Source organism: Pseudophryne corroboree, chromosome 7 (assembly GCF_028390025.1).
Source record: "Pseudophryne corroboree isolate aPseCor3 chromosome 7, aPseCor3.hap2, whole genome shotgun sequence".
NCBI lineage: Eukaryota > Metazoa > Chordata > Amphibia > Anura > Myobatrachidae > Pseudophryne > Pseudophryne corroboree.
The window spans coordinates 98,793,947-98,817,878 of record NC_086450.1 but is presented as its reverse complement, the minus strand read 5'-3'; the positions used below and the strand labels follow the sequence as shown (position 1 = coordinate 98,817,878).

The window sequence follows — 23,932 nt, the reverse complement described above, 5'->3', positions numbered from 1 at the left end:
GTCTTCCCCGGCTTCTAAAAAATCCACCGCATGACGCTGGGGCTCCACTGCAGGAGTCCGCGCCGGTGGGGGCACGTCTTCGACTCTTCAGCCAGATCTGGGTTCTGTCAGATTTGGATCCTTGGGCGATAGAAATTGTATCCCAAGGCTACAAACTGGAATTCGAAGAAGTGCCTCCTCGCCGATTTTTCAAGTCGGCTTTGCCAGCTTCTCCCCCAGAGAGGGAAATAGTTTTAGCTGCAATACAAAAGCTATGTCGACAGCAGGTGATTATCAATGTTTCCCTAACACAACAGGGGAAAGGGTACTATTCAACCCTATTTGTGGTCCCGAAACCGGATGGCGCGGTCAGACCCATTCTGAATCTAAAATCCCTAAACCTGTATCTAAAAAGGTTCAAATTCAAGATGGAATCTCTCCGGGCAGTGATACCTATGGTATCACTAGACATAAAGGATGCATACCTTCATGTCCCCATTTATCCTCCTCATCAGGCGTACCTGAGATTCGCTGTACAGGACTGTCATTACCAGTTTCAGATGTTGCCGGCCCCGAGGATTTTCACCAAGGTAGTGGCAGAAATGATGGTGCTCCTACGCAGACAAGGAGTCACAACTATCCCATACTTGGACGATCTCCTGATAAAAGCGAGATCGAGAGATCAGTTGCTGAAAAGCGTGTCACTCTCCCTGAGAGTGCTGCAGCAACACGGCTGGATCCTAAATCTGCCAAAGTCGCAGTTGATTCCAACGACTCGGCTATCATTTTTAGGCATGATTCTGGACACGGAAAAGAAGAGGGTTTTTCTCCCAACGGAAAAGGCCCAGGAACTCCAGAGCATGGTCAGAGACCTGTTAAAGCCAAAAAGTGTCAGTTCATCAATGCACTCGAGTACTGGGAAAGATGGTGGCGGCCTACTAGGCCATCCCCTTCGGCAGGTTCCATGCAAGGACTTTTCAGTGGGACCTTCTGGACAAGTGGTCAGGGTCCCATCTACAAATACATCAGATAATAAGCCTGTCCCCCAGGGCCTTGGTGTCTCTTCTGTGGTGGCTGCAGAGTGCTCACCTTCTAGAGGGTCGCAGGTTCGGCATTCAAGACTGGGTTCTGGTAACCACGGACGCGACCCTCCGAGGATGGGGAGCAGTCACACAAGGAAGAAATTTTCAGGGACTGTGGTCAAGCCAGGAGGCTTGTCTACACATCAACGTGCTGGAATTAAAGGCCATATACAACGGCCTACGACAAGCGGAGACTCTTCTTCGCGGCCTACCTGTTCTGATTCAATCGGACAACATCACAGCAGTGGCTCAAGTAAACCGCCAAGGTGGGACAAGGAGCAGAGTGGCAATGGCGGAAGCCACCAAGATTCTTCGCTGGGCGGAAAATCACGTAAGCGCGCGGTCAGCGGTCTTCATTCCGGGAGTGGACAACTGGGAAGCAGACTTCCTCAGCAGACACGATCTCCATCCAGGAGAGTGTGGTCTTCATCAAGAAGTTTTTGCAGAGATAACAAGTCATTGGGGGCTTCCTCAAATAGACATGATGGCGTCGCGCCTCAACAAGAAACTTCGGAGGTATTGTGCCAGGTCAAGGGACCCTCAGGCTGTAGCGGTAGACGCCCTGGTGACACCCTGGGCGTTTCCGTTGGTCTATGTATTCCCTCCTCTTCCACTCATCTCAAAAATACTGAGAATCATAAGACGAAAAAGAGTCCAGACAATACTCATTGTTCCGGATTGGCCTCGAAGGGCTTGGTATTCAGATCTTCAGGAAATGCTCACAGAAGATCCGTGACCTCTTCCTTCCAGGGAGGACCTGTTGCAGCAGGGGCCCTGCGTGTTCCAAGACTTACCGCGGTTACGTTTGACTGCATGGCGGTTGAACGCCAAATCCTAGCTAGGAAAGGTATTCCGGGGGAAGTCATCCCTACTCTGATAAAAGCTAGGAAGGAGGTGACGGCGAAGCATTATCACCGTATCTGGAGGAAATATGTATCTTGGTGTGAAACCAAGAATGCTCCTACGGAAGATTTCCACCTGGGCCGTTTTCTCCACTTTCTGCAGACAGGAGTGGATATGGGCCTAAAGTTAGGCTCCATTAAGGTGCAGATTTCGGCCCTGTCAATATTCTGTCAGAAGGAATTGGCTTCTCTCCCAGAAGTCCAGACTTTTGTAAAGGGAGTGCTGCACATCCAGCCTCCTTTTGTGCCCCCAGTGGCACCATGGGACCTTAACGTGGTGTTACTGTTCCTTAAGGTCACACTGGTTTGAACCTCTTCAAACAGTTGAGTTAAAATTTCTCACTTGGAAAGGGGTCATGTTGTTAGCCTTGGCATCTGCGAGGCGGGTGTCCGAATTGGCGGCTTAGTCTCACAAAAGCCCCTATCTGATTTTCCATGTGGATAGAGCAGAGTTGAGGACTCGTCCTAACATTCTGCCTAAGGTGGTTTCATCGTTTCATATGAACCAACCTATTGTGGTGCCTGTGGCTACGGGTGACTTGGAGGATTCCAAGTCTCTTGATGTAGTCAGGGCATTAAAAGGTTATGTAGCCAGGACGGCTTGGGTTAGGAAAATGGAGGCACTGTTTGTCCTGTATGCAGCCAACAAGGTTGGCGCTCCTGCTTCTAAGCAGACTATTGCCCGCTGGATCTGTAACATGATTCAGCAGGCTCATTCTACGGCTGGATTGCTGTTACCAAATTCGGTAAAGGCCCATTCCACTAGGAAAGTGGGTTCTTCTTGGGCGGCTGCCCGAGGTGTCTCGGCATTACAATTTTGCCGAGCAGCTACTTGGTCGGGTTCAAACACCTTTGCTAAATTCTATAAGTTTGATACCTTGGCTGATGAGGACCTCATGTTTGCTCAATCGGTGCTGCAGAGTCATCCGCACTCTCCCGCCCGGTCTGGAGCTTTAGTATAATCCCCATGGTTCTTACGGAGTCCCCAGCATCCTCTAGGACGTAAGAGAAAATAAGATTTTAAACCTACCGGTAAATCTTTTTCTCCTAGTCCGTAGAAGATGCTGGGCGCCCGTCCCAGTGCGGACTAAATTCTGCAAGGTTTGTATATAGTTATTGATTACATAAGGGTTATGTTACAGTTTTGATCAGTCTCTGGCTGATGCTGTTTTGTTTCATAATGTTAACTGGTTCGTATATTCCATGTTGTATGGTGTGGGCTGGTATGTGTCTTGCCCTTAGATTAACAAAAATCCTTTCCTCGTACTGTCCGTCTCCTCTGGGCACAGTTCTTTAACTGAGGTCTGGAGGAGGGGCATAGAGAGAGGAGCCAGTGCACACCCATCTAAAGTCTTTAAAATGCCCATGTCTCCTGCGGAGCCTGTCTATACCCCATGGTCCTTACGGAGTCCCCAGCATCCTCTACAGACAAGGAGAAAAAGATTCACTGGTAGGTTTAAAATCTTATTTTCACTAACACAGTTTTACCTTTAAAATGTAATAGGTAGACAAGAATGCGACAAATGTATGTTCACATTTGTTAAAGACCTACATATTATATATATCTTTTATATAGAGAATGTAGAATAATTCAGTTGCTGTCCCAGAAATGTATGGGGGGAGGGCTTAGACTGCACACCCTAATTCTAAACATAATAAGAGGTGTTTGTAGTTCCACATCCATAAAATGTAGGTGCACACTCTTAAGTACTAAACACTGCTAATCAGAATCCTTATAATTAACTCTGCTATATAAAATAGCGTAAAACAGAGGGACTTGGTATAATTTTGGCCAAAATTATGGGACCAGATGACCTCATCTCGTGGGTCCCTAACATTCCTAAGGTTCACGCCCAGAGCACGGAACTCCCTTGAGGTTTTTGGCTTGTGCTGGCTTGGGGGTTCCTGTGCTCTGGACTTGAATGTTAGGAACCCACCAGATGAGGTCACCTGGTCACCTTTGGTGGGCCCATATTTTAGGCCAAAATTATGCTAAGCATCTCGATTTTACTCTGCTATGTTGCATTATTTATCTGTATATTAATAGCAGAATGATGACTTTTATGAGTGACCTATTTCTATGATGCCGTTGTCTGAGCAGGGCACATCATATACTAAATTAAAGGTCTTGGTCTGTAGATTTGCAAAAATATTGGCTTTGTAATTGGTTGCTTTGTTTTGGAGTTATGTTGCAAATTGTCCACCTGCCATTTACAGTGCATCACCATTGTGCTCTGGAAAATGTGACAATGAACTCTCCGTGTGCACCTGCTCGGTGACCTGGAACATGTGACATTCTGGGTGGTCAGGAAATTTTTACAGATATTTGCAGCCACCTAGTAAGCAGGGATTTTTCGGAATTTGACTCCTAAAGGTGTGAAAAGGGGCACTTCAGCTAGTTATAATGCTTCTGATTAGCAGTATTTAGTACTTTAGTGTGTGAACCTGCTTTTTCTCTTTTTTGGCGTGTGGAAGACAACCAGAACACCCTGGGAACATCCTCTCAAACACAGGCAGGACATACAGACTCCATACAGATAGGGCTCTGTCTGTAATTGCTCCACTGTAACAGCAGGGTCTGATGTGGTTGACTAAGTATTCTCAATAAAGCTTACTATGTAAGCATTATACTAATATGCTAATACATAAATGTACATTTTATCACTATGCTTGCACTACAAGAAAAATGGCAGGTTTATTTTGTAGTATTTAACTTGGATTAAACAATGGGTCTTCAACCTGTGGCCCTCCAAATGCTGTGAAACTACACATCCCAGCATGCCCTGCCTCAGTTTTGCTGTTAACGTATGCTAAAACTGAGGCAGGGCATACTGAGATGTGTAATTCCACAGCAGCTGGAGGGCCGCAGGTTGAAGACCCATGGCTAATTTTTGTTGTACTCTTTACAGAAAAACCAGAGGGAGCTTGCCAAGATGAGGAGATGCTTAAATCCTGAGGAGCTGACCAATCAGATGAATCAAATAGACCTGAAGACACAGCACGACCAGTTGGAAGAGAGCTATCAGGAGCTTGTGTCCGACTACAGGAGGACAATAGAAAGGCTTGCCCAAGCATAGAGTGCTTCCAACATTGTACAGCTGTCACAACTGCAGTCTTTTCTGGTGTTGCCAATCAGTCTGCCCTGAATGAAGTCCACAGCATAACCTGTTAGTACTATTTCTAGACCATGGGATTTTAGCATTCAGATGGCAGCATTGATCTGTAAGCTATTAATGCCATTCATTTATGGCATCATTTTGGTATGCTGCATAAGCACAATCTAAAAGGACAACTCTGTCTTCATGGAGATGCTTTCTCAAGGGTTATATGTGCAAAATAGACCAGAAGGGTCTGTTTTACAAACATAATCCTTATCCTGTCGTTAACAGTTTGCTAGACACACTCCCTTACAAGAGTGTATATAGCACAACTGTTCTTCAGCTCCTGCTACCTTCAACAGACATAACGGGCTGGTCGCACTGTGTGCGCTCGCCGTGGCCGGCTTCTTCCACAGCTACACAGAGTAGTGCAAAGGGAAAAAAATAAAAAGTTCCACTGAACATTCTCGCATCTGATTGGTTCAGTTTACAACCAGTAATAAACCGGTACTATAAGTGGGATGCCTTCCATGAAAAGAATTCATTTCTCAGTAGGCACAATACCTATGGCAAGATGTATAATTCTGACTTTATGCATCACTTCTTTGTATCAAGAATCACATGTACATACACAATGCACAACTCTGCTCCAGACTAGCTACACACACACTGGGTATATACTGGTTTTCTGTGCATTTCAACTGTTTATTTTTCTAGCATATTAGGTGCTAATGTATGTTACTTATTCAGCGGCACTTACAACTAAAATAAAAAAATAGTCATGGTAAAATGTTCTGTGTTCATTTTCTGATGTTCTTCTACTTACCTATATGGTAGGGGGGATCTCCTGCACTTAGTGTACAGTTGAACTAATCTGTAGTAAAAAGAAATAAACACCTTATACAGCCTACAACCATCACCTGCAGCATCAATGGATTAGAATACTATTTCTGTAATTCCTATTTGTTACCAAGTGGTAGTACGAGATTAAACGTGCATCATGTTTAACACTGGAGAATAGGGGTCTCCCATCTGATAGCCTGCTTGACCCCTTTTTGAATGATGAACACCTTCCTTGTCTTTACCAGTTGATTCATCGATATCTGCGTGCAGTATAACTTGCAAATGTAAGAAAACCATAGAGAGAGCAATACCATCTGTACAACTTCTAAAACTATTTTCTCTAAATGAAGCTTATCCACTCCTCTTATTTACATATCTTTCCCATACTACCCCTCTGCTCTGATTCACACATTTGCATCCTACTATTGTGAAAAGTAAAAAATGATTGGGGGAGATGTGTCAAACCTTCCATAGATGACAGGTGGAGAAGTTGCCCATATTAATGAATCAGCTTCTACTAGTTATTTTATAGAATGTACTTTTCTGATAAATTGGAGCTATAAGCACCAACACCCCGCGCTGAGTGGGAACCGAGCCCGCAGCATAGTGAGCCCACAAGGGGCTTCATTGCGCTCGCCCCCCACCGGCATTCTGCGGCTGGGATCACGCACGCCGGTAACGCAGTCCCAACCCACATAGCTATTCATAGACCGGATACCTGCTACAAAAGTTTGTAAATCAGAAATTCAATGAAGACTATGACCCAGATAGGCTCCCTGCCCACCGTATTTCTTTTTCATCCACTAGGGGTCACTGGAGTACTCTTGGGATATGGACGGCTTCCACAGGAAGTAGGCACTGAATAAATTAATTTTGGAACTATACCTCCCCTCCATATCCCTGAGTACCTCAGTGTTTTTTCTGTGCTCGACACAGTTAGTAGGCTTGTGGCTTTGCTGCCACAGAGGTCCACATTTCATTGGATTTTTTCTAAGTTTTTTCTTTTTTCAACGATTTACCACATCCCTTCCCCCCTTCCAATAGGCGTGGGTCCGGGATAAGTGAAGGCTGCTTTAGCAGCTGTGGGTGTCGGACCTCTCTAAAAAGAGCTCCCTCACTACCACCTGCAGGACTAAAACCTGCAGTAAAGGCTGGACGGAACTTACAGAGAAGCCCCGTCATAGCCCTCACCACAGGGTCCAGGTATGTTGAACGGGGCGGTCAGCTCACGCTGCCGCCCCACTGTGTACTGTGTGTGTGTGTGTGTGTGTGTGTGTGTGTGTGTGGCCCAGGCCCTCGATGCCGCTTCGGGCTCCCTCTCCACCATAGCCCGGCTCCGTGTATAGAGAAGGTATACGGAGCATGGGGGGGAAACACAAATGAGAGTCAAAAGGCAGGTTTCTTAGCCTAGTGAGTAACTTTGCTGCCACAGTGATGTTCCCTGCACACAGAAATGTCAGGGTCACTGGATAAAATCTCATGATTCAACTCTTATTGATAAGGGAATACAGCAGCGCTGCATATGTATTACAAAAGGCTATGAAGTCTTTGTTAAAACAAGATTAACCATGTTTCCTGTTGTATTTCCAGAATTTCCTGTGTTACATCTCTCCTCCATTGAAGGCGCAGGGGTGTTAAGGGGAATTTGGGAGCAGGCATATGGCTGGCGTGCACTGCACTTGGCCAGATATATATTTATAGAGACACCTTAGTGCTATTTACTGAGTCGTGCAAGTTGTCTCTTTGTTTTGGTTTGTTTTTTTTTGTATTGTCTGTCTGCATGAGTAAGACACCAGCAATTACTAATAAGCAGTTTCCCTGCCATGTCTAAAACATGGATATACATAATTATTTATATCATAACTGTTTAGAATGATATTATCCTAAAGACTGCAAATCTGAATCATGGTTGTGGCAGCCAAATACTGGCTTTGTTCAGTGTTGTAAAGTAAGATATGTTATAACAATTGGTCAGCACATGGTGCTTATAAAACAGTATCTGTGGAGCAGTGTGAGTTCAGGTCTCACCTGCAGCAACTTTGGCTTAATTCACTTGGCCACACCACACTGGATACGCCCAATCTCATCTGATTTTGGAAGCTAAGCAGTGTTGGGTCTGATTAGCCACCTGGGAGTACAAGGTGCTGTAGGTATTTTTAATCTACAGCCACACCACACTGGATACGCCCAAACTCATCTGAGCTTGGAAGCTAAGCAGGGTTGCATACTGTTTTGCCATCTGGGGGAAACTGGTGATCCAACTAGATTGCATACTAATACAGGCTAGTTTAAACTGTTAAAAATAGCTCAGTTTGGGCTTACACTATCAATATAAACCTACCATAGGTTTTACAGTCAGGATAGCTCTCCAGAGCACGCTCCCGGCGCCGGCCACTAGAAGGGCCCATTAACTAAGCTGTGGTCAAGCAGCAGTCATCTCAGGTTTTAAGCCTGTGCGAGGTCACATTTAGTTTCAGACTTGTAAAAATGTATTATACCTGTGTACAGGATATGTGTATAGGGGTATATATATATATATATATATATGTGTATGTATGCATATATATATATATATAGAATATATATATTAAAGTCTGAACATGTGTGAATATACATTGTTATATGTATGTGTATATATATATATATATATATATATATATATATATAATATGCTGACATTAAAAGTCTATTTTGCAGTAAGCAAGAATAATTGGTCAGCACTCAGTGCTTATTAACAGTATCTGTTGAGCACTGCAAACATGGCCACACCGCAGCAGCTTTGCTTATTGTTTTTACAGGTGGCTCTGTAGCCAAGTGGTTAGGCTTTCCGGCCACAGTGAACATTGTGTTTGCATGACACTGGTTCAGATCCTGGTTTAACAGGTGTTTAAAAAAAAAAAAAAAACATGGTAGGACAACTTTTTCTTTTAATGTTACTTCCTGGTTCTTTCTCGGAAGTTGCTGCCCTACAACACTTAGACTCTGGAGGAGCGGGGTGTTGTTAGGAGTTTAATTTATTAATTGTTTTTGTACAGCATGACTCTACAGGAAGATTCACTATTGCTGGTAACCACATGCACGGTAATGCAGGTTTATACACACGTTACTTCCGTGGTGTACTTACTGGTTGGAGTACATGATCTCTTGCACTTACATGTGCAGCAGAGTACTGCAATGGAAGCATGCTGGGCCCATAACCCAGAGGTAGGCAGATTGAAACTACCCTCTGCTATATGCATTTATGCATAATCAAACAAGCAGCTTCGCTGCAAAGTCGGTCACACAGTGTGTCGGACAAATACGAATCTGGGCCAGTGGCGCAATGTATAACGCATCTGACTATGCATAACAAGATTGTAGGTTCGTCTCCTACCTGGCTCGTTTAAGTTGCCGTGATCGTATAGTGGTTAGTACTCTGCGTAAAGACTGCACAGACAGTTTCAGTTACATTGTTGCGGTCGATTTGCCGCCAGCCCTCATAGCACCAGGCCAGTACGTCAGGTTCTCAGCGAAGGCTGAACAATTTCCAATCAGAGACAATTGCATTTATTGGGTGTTTTACTACATATCGGAGTATACCCTACACAGCAGTAGGGCTGTTGCTTCGCCCTGCTTTGGTAAGGGTTTGAGGTAACAAGGCTGTAGTGGCAGGGCATTCCAGTTCAGGTTTGCCCTAAATAAAGACCACCTTACACTTCTTGCTGCCTACAGCTTCTTTGGACGTTGGCAATTGGTTCTTGCGTTTTCAGCTTCGCTAGTAGCGCATAACGTCCACTTTGGCTACGTTCCTAACAGGCGGAGTCGGATTCCAAACGAGATAGATCGCAGACCAAGTGGGGAGGAAAATCTGATTTCCTACCATTGTCTATGCGAATTCCTGAATGATTCCGTCTCAACGACTTCAATTCCTAGGTATGATTCTCAATATGGTAAATCAAAGAATTTACATACCCAAACAGAAAGTACAGGTCATTCGTCATCTGGTACAATTAGTGCTCAAGCCACGCACAGTCTCGGTTCACTTGTGCATTCGCCTATTAGACATTGGTGGCGGCTTTCGAAGCGCTTCAGTTCGGAGGACTTCACTCACGTCCTTTTCAATTGGATGTGTTCGCACAGTGGTCGGGCTCGCATCTGCAGATTTACTGCAGAAGTGAGGTTGTCTCCAAGGGCCAGAGAGTCTACTCTGGTGGCTCAAAGTACAGAATCTAACCGCAGGGAAACGGTTCGGTGCCTGGAATTGGATAATTCTCACGGCAGACGCAAGTCTCAGAGGTTGGGGAGCTGTAGTTCAAAATTATCAGCTCCAGGGTCTCTGGGCGGATCACGAAAGATTGCGGTCTATAAATGTCCTGGAACTCTGGGCAATTTACAATGCGCTACGACAAGCAGTGCACAGGCTGCAGGCTCAGGCTGTTCAGGTGCAGTCAGACAATGCGACAGCAGTCGCATACATCAACAAACAAGGAGGAACGAAAAGCCGTATGGCATTGCGGGAGGTACAGATGTGTCCACGTGCATCTTTGCTGTGTCCCGTCATGTATGGCACGGTTTTGCATGCTATATACTCAGAGATTTAGTCATGTCTTGTTTTTTTTTTTTCTTAATTTGCTTCCTTAATATGTTACTTTATACATATTTTATGGCAAACAAAAATTTTAAAATTCATCCACTCACTTCTCATGAAAAACAGTTTAGCTGTGTTTTGCATGTTGTGCCAAATTTGTAAAAAAAAAAAAAGCAAAGATGTAAGTAGTCACATCTGTAGCTTGAATCCTCTATTGGGCCGAGTATCACCAAATGATATTGTCGGCAGTAGTCATTCCGGGAGTGGACAACTGGGCGGCGGATTATCTCAGCCGTCTGAATTTTCATCCAGGAGAATGGGCATTAAATCCAGAAGTATTTCACATGCTGGTCCAGAAGTGGAGTTACCCGCAGGTGGACCTGATGGCATCTCGCCACAATCATCAAACGCCCTAGGTCGTGTCCAGAACGAGAGATCCAAAGGCAGTGGCGGTGGATGCTCTCACAATCGCGTGGCCATACAGTCTCGCGTATCTATTTCCACCGTTTCCGCTGCTCCCTCTGTGGCTAAAACGGATCAAAGGAGAGTCCGTCACAGTTATACTAGTGGCGCCTCTTTGGCCTCGGAGAGCTTGGTTCTCGGATTTCTGCGGTCTACTCTCAGTCGGTCTTTGGCCGCTCCCACTACGTTCTGACCTGTTACAGCAGGGTCCGTTCCTTTTACCCGATTTAGCGCGGCCGCGTTTGACGGGGTGGCTGTTGAGACAGCCCTCTTAAGAAGAGAGGGCATTCCAGAATCAGGTATTCCAACCATGTTACGAGCTAGGAAGCCGGTTACGGCAGCTCATTATTACAGAATTTGGCGTGCCTAGGTTAGATAGAGGTCTGAGTTTATCCACACTAAAAGTGCGGATATCGGCGTTGTCCATTTATTTTCATAGTAGATTGGCCCTATTGCCGTCGGTTCACACCTTTTATGCAGGGTGTCCTCAGAGTTCAGCCTCCATTCACTCTACCTACTGCGCCATAAGACTTGAATCTGGTTTTTAGATTTCTTAGTCTTTTTATTATGAACCCTTACAACAAGTGGATATTAAATTTCTCACTTGGGAAAATAATGTTTCTTTTAGCCTTAGCGTCAGCAAGGCGTGTTTCAGATTGGGTGCTTTGTCGTGCAAACCACCGTATTTAGTGTTTCATGATGACAGAGCGGAATTCCGGGCGAATTCCGCTTTTCTACCAAAGGTAGTGTCATCTTTTCACATCAATCAACCAATAGTAGTTCCTATGTTAACAGGAGACTCTGGTAGGTTGGATGTGGTACGCGCATTACGCATTTATGTATCCCGAACGTCGACCGTTCGTAAGACGGATACGTTGTTTGCTCTCTATGATGCTGCCAAGATGGGTTGGCCAGCTTCTAGGCAGACCTTATCCAGTTGGATTAAAGTGACCATACGTCAGGCTTACCTTCATGCTAGGTTACAGCCGCCTACATCAATAACAGCTCATTCCACACGTGCTGTGGGAACATCATGGTCAGCGAGTCGTGGAGCTTCTACGACACAGCTTTGCCGTGCGGCTACATGGTCATCAGTGCACACGTTTGTGCGCCTCTACAAGTTTGATACGTTTGCGGCATCAGCATCTAGCTTTGGCCGCCTAGTGTTACAGGTGCCAAACAGCTCTCCCGCCCACGGGGGGGAAACTTTGGTACGTCCCAAGAGTACTCCAGTGACCCCTAGTGGATGAAAAAGAAAATAGGATTTTGGTACTTGCCAGGTAAATCCTTTTCTTTGAATCCATAGGGGGCACTGGACGCCCACCCAGAGCAGTTTACCTGGTTTGGGGTAGGTTCAATAGATCTTATGGTAACACACTTTCACCGACTGGTTCAGATTAACAAGTTATGGTGTCAACTGGTTAGTTGTCAGTAATGTTGGGGCAACTTTATTGTTGTCCGTTATGTTATATGTAATGCTCCATTGTCAACCTCTCTATCGCTCCTGTTCGGCTCAGTAAAAAACACTGAGGTACTCAGGGATATGGAGGGGAGGTATAGTTCCAAAATTAATTTATTCAGTGCCTACTTCCTGTGGAAGCCGTCCATATCCCAAGAGTACTCCAGTGCCCCCTATGGATTCAGAAAAGGATTTACCTGGTAAGTACCAAAATCCTATTTTTCTCGATCGTCCTAAGTGGATGCTGGGGTTCCTGAAAGGACCATGGGGAATAGCGGCTCCGCAGGAGACAGGGCACAAAAGTAAAGCTTTTACAGGTCAGGTGGTGTGTACTGGCTCCTCCCCCTATGACCCTCCTCCAGACTCCAGTTAGATTTTTGTGCCCGGCCGAGAAGGGTGCAATTCTAGGTGGCTCTCATAAAGAGCTGCTTAGAGAGTTTAGCTTAGGTTTTTTATTTTACAGTGATTCCTGCTGGCAACAGGATCACTGCAACGAGGGACAGAGGGGAGAAGAAGTGAACTCACCTGCGTGCAGGATGGATTGGCTTCTTGGCTACTGGACATGAAGCTCCAGAGGGACGATCACAGGTACAGCCTGGATGGTCACCGGAGCCACGCCGCCGGCCCCCTCACAGATGCTGAAGCAAGAAGAGGTCCAGAATTGGCGGCTGAAGACTCCTGCAGTCTTCTTAAGGTAGCGCACAGCACTGCAGCTGTGCGCCATTTTCCTCTCAGCACACTTCACACGGCAGTCACTGAGGGTGCAGGGCGCTGGGGGGGGGGGGCGCCCTGGGAGGCAAATGAAAACCTTTAAAAAGGCTAAAAATACCTCACATATAGCCCCAGAGGCTATATGGAGATATTTACCCCTGCCTAAATGTACTAAATAGCGGGAGACGAGCCCGCCGAAAAAGGGGCGGGGCCTATCTCCTCAGCACACGGCGCCATTTTCTGTCACAGCTCCGCTGGTCAGGAAGGCTCCCAGGTCTCTCCCCTGCACTACAGAAACAGGGTATAACAGAGAGAGGGGGCAAAATAAATGGCAATATATTAATATAAAAGCAGCTATAAGGGAGCACTTAATCATAAGGCTATCCCTGTCATATATAGCGCTTTTTGGTGTGTGCTGGCAGACTCTCCCTCTGTCTCCCCAAAGGGCTAGTGGGTCCTGTCTTCGTATAGAGCATTCCCTGTGTGTCTGCTGTGTGTCGGTACGTGTGTGTCGACATGTATGAGGACGTTATTGGTGTGGAGGCGGAGCAATTGCCAAATATGAGGATGTCACCTCCTAGGGGGTCGACACCAGAATGGATGCCTTTATTTGTGGAATTACGGGATAGCGTCAACTCGCTTAAGCAGTCGTTTGCCGACATGAGGCGGCCGGACACTCAATTAGTGCCTGTCCAGGCGCCTCAAACACCGTCAGGGGCTGTAAAACGCCCCTTGCCTCAGTCGGTCGACACAGACCCAGACACAGGCACTGATTCCGGTGGTGAAGGTGACGAATCAACCGTATTTTCCAGTAGGGCCACACGTTATATGATTTTGGCAATAAAGGAGATGTTACATTTAGCTGATACTACAGGTACCACTAAACAGGGTATTATGTGGGGTGTGAAAAAACTACCAGTAGTTTTTACCGAATCAGAAGAATTAAATGACGTGTGTGATGAAGCGTGGGGTGCCCCGATAAAAAACTGCTAATTTCAAAGAAGTTATTGGCTTTATACCCTTTCCCGCCAGAGGTTAGGGAGCGCTGGGAAACACCTCCTAGGGTGGAAAAAGCGCTAACACGCTTATCAAAACAAGTGGCGTTACCCTCTCCTGAGACGGCCGCACTTAAAGATCCATCAGATAGGAGGATGGAAAATATCCAAAAAGGTATATACACACATGCAGGTGTTATACTACGACCAGCTATTGCGACTGCCTGGATGTGCAGTGCTGGGGTAGTTTGGTCAGAGTCCCTGATCGAAAATATTGATACCCTGGACAGGGACAATATTTTACTGTCGTTAGAACAAATAAAGGATGCATTTCTTTATATGCGTGATGCACAGAGAGATATCTGCACACTGGCATCACGGGTAAGTGCTATGTCCATTTCGGCCAGAAGAGCTTTATGGACACGACAGTGGACAGGCGATGCGTAGAGGAGTTATTTGGGGTCGGTCTATCGGATTTGGTGGCCACGGCTACGGCCGGGAAATCCACCTTTCTACCTCAAGTCACTCCCCAACAGAAAAAGGCACCGACCTTTCAACCGCAGCCCTTTCGTTCCTTTAAAAATAAGAGAGCAAAGGGCTATTCATATCTGCCACGAGGCAGAGGACGAGGGAAGAGACAGCAACAGGCAGCTCCTTCCCAGGAACAGAAGCCCTCCCCGGCTTCTACAAAAGCCTCAGCATGACGCTGGGGCTTCGCAAGCGGACTCGGGGGCGGTAGGCGGTCGTCTCAAGAATTACAGCGCGCAGTGGGCTCACTCGCAGGTAAATCCCTGGATCCTGCAGATAATATCTCAGGGGTACAGGTTGAAATTAGAGACAGAGCCACCTCGCCGTTTCCTGAAGTCTGCTTTACCAACGTCCCCCTCAGAAAGGGAGACGGTTTTGGAAGCCATTCACAAGCTGTATTCTCAGCAGGTGATAGTCAAGGTACCTCTTCTACAACAAGGGAAGGGGTATTATTCCACTCTTTTTGTGGTACCGAAGCCGGATGGCTCGGTAAGGCCTATTCTAAATCTGAAGTCCTTGAACCTGTACATAAAGAAGTTCAAGTTCAAGATGGAGTCACTCAGAGCAGTGATAGCGAACCTGGAAGAAGGGGACTTTATGGTATCCTTGGACATCAAGGATGCGTATCTCCACGTTCCAATTACCCCTCACACCAGGGGTACCTCAGGTTCGTTGTACAAAACTGTCACTATCAGTTTCAGACGCTGCCGTTTGGTTTGTCCACGGCACCTCGGGTCTTTACAAAGGTAATGGCCGAGATAATATTTCTTCTTCGAAGAAAAGGCGTATTAATTATCCCATACTTGGACGATCTCCTAATAAGGGCAAGGTCCAGAGAACAGCTAGAGATGGGTTTAGCACTATCTCAAGAGGTGCTAAAGCAGCACGGATGGATTCTGAATATTCCAGAATCCCAATTAATGCCGACAACTCGTCTGCTGTTCCTGGGGATGATTCTGGACACAGTTCAGAAAAAGGTTTTTCTTCCCGAAGAAAAAGCCAAGGAGTTATCTGACCTGGTCAGGAACCTCCTAAAACCAGGAAAGGTGTCTGTACATCAATGCACAAGAGTCCTGGGAAAAAATGGTAGCTTCTTACGAAGCAATCCCTTTCGGCAGATTTCATGCAAAGGGATCTGTTGGACAAATGGTCAGGGTCGCATCTTCAGATGCACCTGCGGATAACCCTGTCGCCGAGGACAAGGGTATCCCTTCTGTGGTGGTTGCAGGAGGCTCATCTATTGGAGGGCCGCAGATTCGGCATGCAGGATTGGATCCTGGTGACCACGGATGCCAGCCTGAGAGGCTGGGGAGCAGTCACACAGGGAAGAAATTTCCAGGGAGTGTGGTCGAGCCTGAAAAAGTCTCTTCACATAAGCATTCTGGAACTAAGAGCAATCTACAATGCTCTAAGCCAGGCGGAACCTCTGCTTCAAGGAAGACCGGTGTTGATCCAGTCGGACAACATCACGGCAGTCGCCCATGTAAACAGACAGGGCGGCACAAGAAGCAGGAGGGCAATGGCAGAAGCTGCCAGGATCCTTCGCTGGGCGGAGAATCACGTGATAGCACTGTCAGCAGTATTCATCCCGGGCGTGGACAACTGGGAAGCAGACTTCCTCAGCAGACACGACCTTCACCCGGGAGAGTGGGGACTTCATCCAGAAGTTTTCCACATGCTATTAAACCGTTGGGTAAAACCAATGGTGGACATGATGGCGTCTCGCCTCAACAAAACACTGGACAGGTATTGCGCCAGGTCAAGAGATCCGCAGGCAATAGCTGTGGACGCGCTGGTAACACCTTGGGTGTACCAGTCGGTATATGTGTTTCCTCCTCTGCCTCTCATACCAAAGGTATTGAGGATTATACGGCAAAGAGGAGTAAGACTAGTGGCTCCGGATTGGCCAAGAAGGACTTGGTACCCGGAACTTCAAGAGATGGTCACGGACGATCCGTGGCCTCTACTTCTGAGAAGGGACCTGCTTCAGCAGGGTCCTTGTCTTTTTCAAGATTTACCGCGGCTGCGTTTGACGGCATGGCGTTTGAATGCCAGATCCTAAAAGGAAAAGGCATTCCAGAAGAAGTCATTCCTACCTTGATAAAGGCAAGGAAGGAAGTCACCGCGAAGCATTATCGCCGTATTTGGCGAAAATATGTTGCGTGGTGCGAGCAGCGGAGTGCTCCGATGGAGGAATTTCAACTGGGTCGTTTTCCTACATTTCCTGCAATCAGGATTGTCTATGGGTCTCAAATTGGGATCTATTAAGGTTCAAATTTCGGCCCTATCAATATTCTTCCAAAAAGAATTGGCCTCAGTCCCTGAGGTCCAGATTTTTATCAAAGGAGTACTGCATATACAGCCTCCTGTGGTGCCTAAGGTGGCACCGTGGGATCTAAATGTAGTTTTAGATTTCCTCAAATCCAATTGGTTTGAACCACTAAAGAATGTGGATTTGAAATATCTCACATGGAAAGTGACTATGTTACTGGCCCTGGCTTCGGCCGGGAGAGTATCTGAACTGGCGGCTTTGTTTTATAAAAGCCCTTATTTAATTTTCCATTCGACATAGGGCAGAGCTGCGGACGCGTCCGCATTTTCTCCCTAAGGTGGTATCAGCGTTTCACCTGAACCAGCCTATTGTAGTGCCTGCGGCTACAGACGACTTGAAGGACTCCAAGTTGTTGGACGTTGTCAGAGCCTTAAAAATATACATTTAAAGGACGGCTGGAGTCAGAAAATCTGACTCGCTGTTTATACTGTATGCACCCAACAAGTTGGGTGCACCTGCTTCTAAGCAGTCGATTGCTCGTTGGATTTGTAACAAAATTCAACTTGTACATTCTGTGGCAGGCCTGCCACAGCCTAAATCTGTTAAGGCCCATTCCGCAAGGAAGGTGGGCTCATCTTGGGCGGCTGCCCGAGGGGTCTCGGCATTACAACTCTGCCGAGCAGCTACGTGGTCAGGGGAGAACACGTTTGTAAATTTTTACAAATTTGATACCCTGGCAAAGGAGGACCTGGAGTTCTCTCATTCGGTGCTGCAGAGTCATCCGCACTCTCCCGCCCGTTTGGGAGCTTTGGTATAATCCCCATGGTCCTTTCAGGAACCCCAGCATCCACTTAGGACGATAGAGAAAATAAGAATTTACTTACCGATAATTCTATTTCTCGGAGTCCGTAGTGGATGCTGGGCGCCCATCCCAAGTGCGGATTATCTGCAATACTTGTACATAGTTATTGTTAACTAATTCGGGTTATTGTTTAGGAAGCCATCTTTCAGAGGCTCCTCTGTTATCATACTGTTAACTGGGTTTAGATCACAAGTTGTACGGTGTGATTGGTGTGGCTGGTATGAGTCTTACCCGGGATTCAAAATCCTCCCTTATTGTGTACGCTCGTCCGGGCACAGTACCTAACTGGAGTCTGGAGGAGGGTCATAGGGGGAGGAGCCAGTACACACCACCTGACCTGTAAAAGCTTTACTTTTGTGCCCTGTCTCCTGCGGAGCCGCTATTCCCCATGGTCCTTTCAGGAACCCCAGCATCCACTACGGACTCCGAGAAATAGAATTATCGGTAAGTAAATTCTTATTTTTTCTTTGCATTGCTGCAGCCTGTATGAAACATATTTTTTTACATTCTCGAGTATAAGTCGACCTGAATATAAGCCGAGGCACCTAATTTTACCACAAAAACCTGGGAAAACGTATTGACTCGAGTATAAGCCTAGGGTGGGAAATGCAGCTCTAGCCGTATACAGCCCTCAGTGCCAGATATGCCCTCATACTGCCAGATATGCCCCCACACTGCCAGATATGCCCCCACACTGCCAGATATGCCCCCAAGTGCCAGATATGCCCCACAGTGCCAGATATGCCCTCATAGTGCCAGATTTGCCCCCACAGTGCCACATATGCCCCCCCCAAGTGCCAAATATGCTCCCCCAGTGCCAGTTACTTACCTTCCGCCGCTCCCGCACTGTCTTGTGAAGGAGGGACACGGAGGGCACAGCGCGCGCCTCTCCTGTATCCCTCCTGCGTCTCCGGCGGCCGAGGCGGGTCTGTTAAATGAAGTGCCAGTTCGTGAGCCAATCAGAGCTCACAAACGGGTACTTTATTTAATAGACCCGCCGGAGACGGAGCTCTTATGATGTTTTGTTATATACTTCAAATACAATATCATTGTCATTTTAATTTGTATGAAAATAGCACATAAGAATCATAGAGCACACTATAGAAAATACTTTTTTCATTTTATTTTTATATTCCTAAACTCTGTTCTCGTTTCCCCAAAACATCCTGAGATAATGATGGAATAAGAAATACTTCAAATCCAGTACCTTTGTGGGTAAGATCTTTAATCCGGTCACCGCAGATCCTGTAAGTCCGTGCCTGGGAAAAGATGGCTCCTTCCATGGTATCATGAGAAATGTATAGAGAGAACGTATAGGACTGCCCTCCAATCAGTTGCTCAGCAGGAGACTATTCAATATATGTTTCTCTTATGTCCTAGAGGATGCTGGGGACTCCGTAAGGACCATGGGGATAGACGGGCTCCGCAGGAGACATGGGCACTTTAAGAAAGACTTTAGGTATGGGTGTGCACTGGCTCCTCCCTCTATGCCTCTCCTCCAGACCTCAGTTTACTACTGTGCCCAGAGGAGACTGGGTGCATTACAGGGAGCTCTCCTGAGTTTCCTGTCAAAGTATTTAGTTAGGTTTTTATTTTCAGGGAGCCTGCTGGCAACAGACTCCCTGCATCGAGGGACTGAGGGGAGAGAAGCAGACCTACTTCTGTGAGTTTCAAGGCTCTGCTTCTTAGGCTACTGGACACTATTAGCTCCAGAGGGATCGGTACGCAGGTCTCACCCTCGCCGTCCGTCCCAGAGCCGCGCCGCCGTCCTCCTCACAGACCCGGAAGATAGAAGCCGGGTGAGTATGAGAAGAAAAGAAGACTTCAAAGGCGGCAGAAGACTTCATGATCTTCACTGAGGTAACGCACAGCGGTGAAGCTGTGCGCCATTGCTCCCATACACCTCACACACGGCAGTCACTGTAAGGGCGCAGGCGGGGCGCCCTGGGCAGCATATAAACCTCTTTCTGGCAAAAATAGACATATACAGGTTGAGTATCCCTTATCCAAAATGCTTGGGACCAGAGGTATTTTGGATATGGGATTTTTCCGTATTTTGGAATAATTGCAAACCATAATGGGATATCATGGTGATGGGACCTAAATCTAAGCACAGAATGCATTTATGTTTCATATACACCTTATACACACAGCCTGAAGGTTATTTTAGCCAATATTTCTCTGACGTCCTAGTGGATGCTGGGGACTCCGTCAGGACCATGGGAATAGCGGCTCCGCAGGAGACAGGGCACAAAAGTAAAAGCTTTAGGATCAGGTGGTGTGCACTGGCTCCTCCCCCTATGACCCTCCTCCAAGCCTCAGTTAGATTTTTGTGCCCGGCCGAGAAGGGTGCAATCTAGGTGGCTCTCCTAAAGAGCTGCTTAGAGTAAAAGTTTTGTTAGGTTTTTTATTTTCAGTGAGTCCTGCTGGCAACAGGCTCACTGCATCGAGGGACTTAGGGGAGAGAAGTGAACTCACCTGCGTGCAGGATGGATTGGCTTCTTAGGCTACTGGACACCATTAGCTCCAGAGGGAGTCGGAACACAGGTCTCACCCTGGGGTTCGTCCCGGAGCCGCGCCGCCGACCCCCTTGCAGATGCCGAAAAGTGAAGAGGTCCAGAAACCGGCGGCAGAAGACTTTTCAGTCTTCATAAGGTAGCGCACAGCACTGCAGCTGTGCGCCATTGTTGTCAGCACACTTCATAGCAGCGGTCACTGAGGGTGCAGGGCGCTGGGGGGGGCGCCCTGGGCAGCAATGATAGTACCTTATTCTGGCTAAAAATACATCACATATAGCCCCTGGGGGCTATATGGATGTATTTAACCCCTGCCAGGTCTCAGAAAAACGGGAGAAGAAGCCCGCCGAAAAGGGGGCGGGGCCTATTCTCCTCAGCACACAGCGCCATTTTCCCTCACAGAAATGCTGGTGGGAAGGCTCCCAGGCTCTCCCCTGCACTGCACTACAGAAACAGGGTTAAAACAGAGAGGGGGGGCACTTATTTGGCGATATGACTATATATATTAAAATGCTATAAGGGGAAAAACACTTATATAAAGGTTGTCCCTGTATAATTATAGCGTTTTTGGTGTGTGCTGGCAAACTCTCCCTCTGTCTCCCCAAAGGGCTAGTGGGGTCCTGTCCTCTATCAGAGCATTCCCTGTGTGTGTGCTGTGTGTCGGTACGTGTGTGTCGACATGTATGAGGACGATGTTGGTGAGGAGGCGGAGCAATTGCCTGTAATGGTGATGTCACTCTCTAGGGAGTCGACACCGGAATGGATGGCTTATTTAAGGAATTACGTGATAATGTCAACACGCTGCAAGGTCGGTTGACGACATGAGACGGCCGGCAAACCAATTAGTACCTGTCCAGGCGTCTCAAACACCGTCAGGGGCGTTAAAACGTCCTTTTACCTCAGTCGGTCGACACGGACACTGACTCCAGTGTCGACGGTGAAGAAACAAACGTATTTTCCTTTAGGGCCACACGTTACTTGTTAAGGGCAATGAAGGAGGTGTTACATATTTCTGATACTACAAGTACCACAAAAAAGGGTATTATGTGGAGTGTGAAAAAACTACCTGTAGTTTTTCCTGAATCAGATAAATTAAATGAAGTGTGTGATGATGCGTGGGTTTCCCCCGATAGAAAATTATTGGCGGTATACCCTTTCCCGCCAGAAGTTAGGGCGCGTTGGGAAACACCCCTTAGGGTGGATAAGGCGCTCACACGCTTATCAAAACAAGTGGCGGTACCGTCTCCAGATAGGGCCGCCCTCAAGGAGCCAGCTGATAGGAGGCTGGAAAATATCCTAAAAAGTATATACACACATACTGGTGTTATACTGCGACCAGCGATCGCCTCAGCCTGGATGTGCAGCGCTGGGGTGGCTTGGTCGGATTCCCTGACTGAAAATATTGATACCCTTGACAGGGACAGTATTTTATTGACTATAGAGCATTTAAAGGATGCATTTCTATATATGCGAGATGCACAGAGGGATATTTGCACTCTGGCATCAAGAGTAAGTGCGATGTCCATATCTGCCAGAAGTTGTTTATGGACACGACAGTGGTCAGGTGATGCAGATTCCAAACGGCACATGGAAGTATTGCCGTATAAAGGAGAAAAAGACAACGTCTTTTCAGCCTCAGTCCTTTCGTCCCCATAAGGGCAAGCGGGCAAAAGGCCAGTCATATCTGCCATGGGATAGAGGAAAGGGAAGAAGACTGCAGCAGGCAGCCCATTCCCAGAAACAGAAGCCCTCCACCGCTTCTGCCAAGTCCTCAGCATGACGCTGGGGCCGTACAAGCGGACTCAGGTGCGGTGGGGGGGGGTCGTCTCAAGAGTTTCAGCACGCAGTGGGCTCACTCGCAAGTGGACCCCTGGATCCTACAAGTAGTATCCCAGGGGTACAGATTGGAAATTCGAGACGTCTCCCCCTCGCAGGTTCCTGAAGTCTGTTTTACCAACGTCTCCCTCCGACAGGGATGCAGTAGTGGAAACAATTCACAAGCTGTATTCCCAGCAGGTGATAATCAAAGTACCCCTCCTACAACAAGGAAAGGGGTATTATTCCACACTATATTGTGGTACTGAAGCCAGACGGCTCGGTGAGACCTATTCTAAATCTGAAATAGTTGAACACTTACATACAAAGGTTCAAATCAAGATGGAGTCACTCAGAGCAGTGATAGCGAACCAGGAAGAAGGGGACTATATGGTGTCCCGGGACATCAGGGATGCTTACCTCCATGTCCCAATTTGCCCTTCTCACCAAGGGTACCTCAGGTTCGTGGTTCAGAACTGTCACTATCAGTTTCAGACGCTGCCGGTTGGATTGTCCACGGCACCCCGGGTCCTTACCAAGGTAATGGCCGAAATGATGATTCTTCTTCAAAGAAAATGGACGATCTCCTGATAGGGGCAAGGTCCAGAGAACAGTTGGAGGTCGGAGTAGCACTATCTCAAGTAGTTCTACGACAGCACGGGTGGATTCTAAATATTCCAAAACCGCAGCTGTTTCCGACGACACGTCTGCTGTTCCTAGGGATGATTCTGGACACAGTCCAGAAAAAGGTGTTTCTCCCGGAGAAGAAAGCCAGGGAGTTATCCGAGCTAGTCAGGAACCTCCTAAAACCAGGAAAAGTGTCAGTGCATCATTGCACAAGGGTCCTGGGAAAAATGGTGGCTTCTTACGAAGCGATTCCATTCGGTAGATTTCACGCAAGAACTTTTCAGTGGGATCTGCTGGAAAAATGGTCCGGATCGCATCTTCAGATGCATCAGCGGATAACCCTGTCTCCAAGGACAAGGGTGTTTCTTCTGCGGTGGCTGCAGAGTGCTCATCTACTAAAGGGCCGCAGACTCGGCATTCAGGACTGGGTCCTGGTGACCACGGATGCCAGCCTGAGAGGCTGGGGAGCAGTCACACAGGGAAAAAATTTCCAGTGAGTGTGATCAAGTCTGGAGACTTCTCTCCACATAAATATACTGGAGCTAAGGGCAATTTACAATGTTCTAAGCTTAGCAAGACCTCTGCTTCAAGGTCAGCCGGTATTGATCCAGTGGGACAACATCACGGCAGTCGCCCACGTAAACAGACAGGGCGGCACAAGAAGCAGGAGGGCAATGGCAGAAACTGCAAGGATTCTTCGCTGGGCGAAAAATCATGTGATAGCACTGTCAGCAGTGTTCATTCCGGGAGTGGACAACTGGGAAGCAGACTTCCTCAGCAGGCACGACCTCCACCCGGGAGAGTGGGGATTTCATCGGGAAGTATTCCACATGATTGTGAACCGTTGGGAAAGACCAAAGGTGGACATGATGGCGTCCCGCCTGAACAAAAAACTGGACAGGTATTGCGCCAGGTCAAGAGACCCTCAAGCAATATCTGTGGACGTTCTGGTAACACCGTGGGTGTACCAGTCGGTGTATGTGTTCCCTTCTCTGCTTCTCATAACCAAGGTACTGAGAATTATAAGACGTAGAGGAGTAAGAACTATACTCGTGGCTCCGGATTGGCCAAGAAGGACTTGGCACCCGGAACTTCAAGAAATGCTCACAGAGGACTCATGGCCTCTGCCGCTAAGAAGGGACTTGCTTCAGCAAGTACCAGGTCTGTTCCAAGACTTACCGCGGCTGCGTTTGACGGTATGGCGGTGGAACGCC

General features: G+C 47.3%; 1 protein-coding gene and 1 long non-coding RNA gene across 2 annotated transcripts in view; one reads left to right on the top strand and one right to left on the bottom strand.

Moving 5' to 3' along the window:
• The window catches only part of HAT1 (histone acetyltransferase 1), a 207,914-nt gene extending 202,063 nt beyond the window's left edge, over window positions 1–5,851 (top strand). Inside the window, exon 11 of the mRNA XM_063933462.1 lies at window positions 4,873–5,851. Within this exon, the coding sequence (XP_063789532.1) occupies window positions 4,873–5,040 (168 nt within the window). The 3' untranslated portion in view covers window positions 5,041–5,851. The remainder of the gene's footprint in view (window positions 1–4,872) is intronic.
• The window catches only part of LOC134944690 (uncharacterized), a 156,980-nt gene that overhangs the window by 7,819 nt on the left and 125,229 nt on the right, over window positions 1–23,932 (bottom strand). The gene's annotated exons all lie outside the window — the stretch shown is intronic.